Genomic DNA, 5335 nt, shown 5'->3' with positions numbered 1-5335 from the left:
GTGTATTTATTACTTTGTTCCGTTTTTTTTTTTGCGAGGAGGGAGTGGGTGGAGGTGGGTGGGTGGGAGGGAGGGAGGGGATTTTCCCACTTTCTTTTTATGCTTCTCATTTCTGCATGTTTTTTGTTTTGTTTCGTTTTGGGGTGGGGTGGGGGTGAGGAAGGTGGAAGTCAAACAAGAGAGTGGCACAGTAAAACGGACCTGCGTGTCCTCTGTTTCCTCTATGTCTCTCCACCACTTCTCATTATTTTTTGTTTGCTTTTTCTTTTTAAATTTATTTTCAGTTTCGGTGCATCCCTGCCCCTATCACAACATGGATAGCTATGAAAAGAATAAAAAAGGATATGGATGGGTTGATCGAGCTGTGGCTGCTGTGCCGGCGCTGCCTTTGGGGGAGAGGGAAGGAAACCACCCCTCGCCCGGCAGTCCTTCAAGAGGTGGAATCGCACCCACTCACGCACGGGAAATTATTCTTGCGTCTGTCCAGCCATGAGAGAAAGAAGGACAGGCAGTGGAACGCCTATCTGCTGTTGTAGCAGCTGAATGCGCTCCAGTTGCTCGGATCGGCCGTCTGAGGAATTCTCTGCCGCATACTGCTCCAGCAGGTCGGCAAACCACTTGGTGCGATCCTTACCCTTCAAGTTGGCTGGCGGCCCTCCCTTAAACCACTGCCACTCTTCCTGCAGGAGTTCCTTGTCCATGGAAACAAGTTGATCGTAACGCTTTTCTAGAACCTCATGAATCGTGCACCCCGCCTTCTGTGCCATAAGGCCGTATACTTTGCGGAAAACAGCGTTCTTGGGTAGGCTAAACGGGCCTGGGAGCACATCAATGTGGTTCATTTCCTTGTAGTCCATACCACTCTGGAACTGTACAATAACACAGGAGACGTTATCGCGACTACCACGATTCACAGCCTCCTCACAGACTCTACCTGCAATGACGGCAAGATCAGCTGTTGTCTCAAGCTGCTCCTTAATGAAACCCACAACCTCTTCATTGCTGAATTGTCCCTCAAAAACGCCATCGCAGCACAACACGGCGAAATCTTTGCTGCCCCAGGTCACGTCCACATGGGTTACATCAGGAAGCGCAATCACTTTTTGATTTAGTTGGCTACCATTGGTATTGGTTTTATAATCACGGTCTCCAAAGGCCCGGCTCACAGCTAGGCTTCCATCAACACGATTGCCCTCCACACGGCCGCCACAGTCCTCAATTCGACGTCTTTCATCATCGTTATTGGGCTTGTGATCTTCAGTCATTGCTCTAGCTTGGCCATTGACGCAAACCAGAACGCGCGAATCACCAACATTACCAATTTGCAAGTGAACAGTGGCATCTTTTTTCATGGCGGAGAAAAAAGTACCGGTACTGCCGCCTTCTCGGCCTAAATCCATCCATTGCTTGTCAATTTCAAGAGCAATTTCCTTCATGCGATCATCCGTCATTGGCATTATTTCTTTTTCAATAGCTTCTTTCCACGCACCTTCCAGGTACTGCGAGCACTGATCGTTGACGTGGCCGTCGAACACACCAAAAAAACCCCATCCAGGCTGAAGGTAGATGATGTGTGCGTCTTCCATACTCTCGCGGAATCCGTTGACGCAGCTAGAGCCACAGCGGAATATTTCGTTGCCGTGCCGCTCCCGCAGCTGTGTCATAACAGGCTTTGGTAGAGGTATTCCCATCTCTTCAGCCTTCCTTGTTTTGGGTGATGTACGCTTGGTTTCGTTGCCTTTCTGCTCGATTGTCCTTTCCTTGGGTGTTGTCTGTCCTTTGGCAATTCGTTTCGAAGACCTTGAATTGTTTTCTCCTACACGGCAACGAGTCACACAAAGTTTCTCACCCAGCCATGCACACAAGCAGAAAATACAAAATAAAAATGTAAGGAAAACAAAATAAATTTGCTACAACACCGCCAGGCTTGCCTAGCAAAAACGACAACAACAAATCAAACCACAACCCAAAAATGGAAATCCCACACAACAACGTCGGAGATAGTTCCACAGCAAAAAGAAAAGACTGTCAAAGCAAAGCCATGATGCCTCGCACAACCCTTCCGCATCACAACGTGAAGCAACAGCCGCTGCAACAACAGCAAGAGCGAAACAAAACAAGCAAGAGTTTTATTGTCAAAAACTTTATTAGCGGGTGAAAAGAAACTGAAGGTCGTCTTCACTAAGACTTTGAAGCGAACTTAATTTGCCATCGATGGTACCTTCGATCACAAGCATTTTCTTGTCCTGTAGATCCATCATGCGCTCTTCAACAGACTGCTCCACAACAAATCGAATCACGTGAACAGGCCTTGTTTGCCCAATACGATGCGCGCGTTGTGCCGCCTGCATCTCAACCGCCGGATTCCACCAAGGATCTACAAGAATAACGTGGTTGGCCACTTGCAAATTTAAACCTTCTCCACCTGCCTTTAGAGATATAAGAATCGCGCGCACGCCTGTGTCGTGCAAAAATGCTTGTAACACGGCTTGACGCTGGGAAAGCATGAGCGCACCAGTAAGTTTCACAGCCTTCACAGAGGCCCTTTGTAACCATATCTGAAGAAGCTCCAGCATATCTCCAAACTGTGAGAAGATAATTATCTTCTCATCCTTCGGCACAGACTGAATGTATTCCGTAATAGCATCAAGTTTGCTTCCTTGGATGGGTTTGGAAAGGTCAATGCGTGACAAAACACCTTTTTTTTGCTTCTTTGTTACTGGAATGGCTTTTTCGGAGGATGAGGTTTTCTTAGTGGTGATGCCATCATGAACTGGATTTTCCTCATGATCAGCTTCAGAAAGTTCATCGTCAAGTTCAGGAGGCATCATTGGCGCTGGTTCTTCTTCGTCCCAGTCAGCGCGCAGCTGACGCAAGTCAATGTTAATTATCACAAAGCACGTTGGGCAATGATATTCATTTCCAGGTGAACCTTCAATAAACTGGGTAAGACAAATACGATGGAATATATGTTTACAAGGGTTTAGATGGATGGAGTTTTCGCCACCACCTTCCGTACAGATACCACAAACCCCCTTTGGATGGACATCCTTGCCCACGTTCATAGACTCCACAACAAGTAAAGGATGATCAAGAGACCGGCGCAAGCGACTTAAAAGTTGAAAGATATGGGCGTAGTTATGCAAAACTGTACCTTTATCTACAAAAGTATCAAATGTAGCTGTACTTTTTTTATACAATGAGTCATAAAAATTTCGTTCCTCTTTGGTAAGTTTTACTTTAACAATTTTAATACTAAGCGGAGGAAGATGTAGATCACTTGCCCTTTCAATTTTTGTGCGACGCAGCATACATTTCTGAAGCACTTCATTGGCTAACTTCATCATACCCTGGCGACCATCTCCCACATAACCGTATCGTAGTATAGGATTCATTATGTGACGATTAAAATATGCATAGTGCTGCACTGGTCCATGACCACAGAAGATACACTGACGCAAGTTGTTTCCTGAAAATGGATGGGAAAATGATGAACAGGAGCACCCTTCAGTTCCACAATAATACCTTGCAAACGGGGTCATGCGAAGAAAGCGAATAAGACTATAGACATCGCCCACACGATTTTGTAAAGGTGTTCCTGTGAGACACCATCGATATTCACCCTGTAAAGCAAACGTCGCTCGTGAAGTACTTGTATTACGTCCTTTGATGCGATGTGCTTCGTCCAACACAATGCGAGTCCATTTTATTGAATGAAATATAGATGCAGAAATATCAATATCATCACCACCATTATCTGTTTCAATAATATTTCTCATTTGTTCGGACAAGAAGTGATGTTGACCTGTTTTGGGACAAAAAGGATAACGTAACAGCTGAAATTTACAATTAGGACATTGAAAGGCAGAAAATGTTTCTTCATCTCTATTAGTATCTTCTTCTTCATTATCATCCTCTGATTCTGTACTGCTTGTCACCCAGCTACTCATACTATCGCTACTTTCACTCATATTTCTGGCAGGTTCCCATCCACTTCTAATCCTACGTCCAGCCTCGAACATAAGTTCGCGATACATGCCCATTGGTCCAACAACGCCTCTTTCTTTTATGATTTCAGTTTCGCCCACAAAACTGTCTTCGTCATTGTTATCGTCGACATCAACACGCAAAGTTCTAAGACCTTTTTTAATTGTTTCTTTAGACTGAACCCCACGATTGGGTAATACGTGTACATCATCATGTCCTTTTTCTCGCTTTCGCTGCCTAGCTGTTTTCTTAGCCTTGGGACCACAAAAGTACCGATTGTGGACAACAAGTTGGCGCGGAAGAAAAAGCTGTTCACAATAGGGACAATGTACTTTAGTCTTATTAATCACTGCTCTCCATGACTGCTCCACCATAGGATAGGTAGTTAATACTACATCCGCATTTTCCATGTCTTCTTTTTTAAGATGAATGGCACGATCCACCACTGAAATAGACAATGCCCCTGGAACAACATGTTCGTTTATTTCAGCTTTCCACTGAAGCATAGAGCTAACAGGACAGATGATTATGGTCGGGCCCACCACACGATTTGCAAGTAGGAGACTGATCATTTGTATCGTTTTTCCCATTCCCATTTCATCAGCCAGAATACCTCCTTTAATGTCTGATTGCTCTTGAGCTATCATCCAGCCCAATCCCTCCTTTTGGTAACGAAGAAGAGGACGCAATAGTTCAGAAGACGGCTCCATTTCAGAAAGAGCCCCCCGCTTTACCAAATCATCAGGATCCAAGGGAAGCAAATGGGGTGGTATAAGAGAAGAAGTAACTTCCCTCAGTACTTCATTCTTCTCTTCTGTAGAAAGGCTTTCAAACCCATAAATCAAATCCCCAACTGCATCATCTAAAGCAATCCGCGTACACCCTAGATGCTGCCACGCCGATATCCATCCATATTCTCCTTGAGCGTGACGAATGGGTATCCCCCATTTGAGTTCTCCTTTTACTATATATTCCGAGCACTTTCGACATCGCGCCCTCATTGTGGGAGCCCGTTGGACAATGAACCGAAAACCCCTATCCTTGCCGGTTGCACGCTTCCATTGAAGTCTATCGGTAATCGTCAAGGTTACATTACTGACGTTATTACTCATGAAGCAAAACAAACAACAACAATAAATAAATACTAAAGTATATTCAAATTCCCTAGAAATATATATATATATATATATAAAAGAAAAAAACATACTACACAAGAAAACGTAAAAAAAAAATACTACAAACCCATATTACAGACAAAGTATTAGACTAGAAATGGAAACCACATCAAGCTTACAATTAAAAACAAAAAAAAAAAAAAAAAAACGTAAAACAAACCAACTAAGAAGGA

General features: G+C 44.1%; 2 protein-coding genes across 2 annotated transcripts, besides 4 other annotated features; both read right to left on the bottom strand.

The window, feature by feature from the left end:
- Positions 1-37: 37 nt before the first annotated feature.
- Positions 38-79: a microsatellite.
- A 169-nt stretch (positions 80-248) lies between these two features.
- Positions 249-288: a sequence feature (A-rich).
- Positions 289-467: 179 nt separating this feature from the next.
- Positions 468-1691, bottom strand: TraAM80_06189 (putative phosphatase 2C; the record flags this gene model as incomplete). Its single annotated transcript, XM_029383042.1, has 1 exon — positions 468-1691. One exon carries the CDS (start codon positions 1689-1691, stop codon positions 468-470), a length of 1224 nt encoding a protein of 407 aa, XP_029237218.1.
- Positions 1692-2147: 456 nt separating this feature from the next.
- On the bottom strand, positions 2148-5099 carry TraAM80_06188 (putative DNA repair protein; the record flags this gene model as incomplete). Its single annotated transcript, XM_029383041.1, has 1 exon — positions 2148-5099. The coding sequence occupies one exon, from the start codon at positions 5097-5099 to the stop codon at positions 2148-2150; it is 2952 nt and encodes a 983-aa protein (XP_029237217.1).
- Positions 5100-5157: 58 nt separating this feature from the next.
- Positions 5158-5178: a microsatellite.
- Positions 5179-5285: 107 nt separating this feature from the next.
- Positions 5286-5332: a microsatellite.
- Positions 5333-5335: the final 3 nt, after the last annotated feature.

The sequence above is a fragment of the Trypanosoma rangeli genome (genome assembly GCF_003719475.1).
Source record: "Trypanosoma rangeli strain AM80 chromosome Unknown Tra_15.4_contig_00219, whole genome shotgun sequence".
Taxonomy (NCBI): domain Eukaryota; phylum Euglenozoa; class Kinetoplastea; order Trypanosomatida; family Trypanosomatidae; genus Trypanosoma; species Trypanosoma rangeli.
This window is presented reverse-complemented; position numbering and strand designations above follow the sequence as displayed.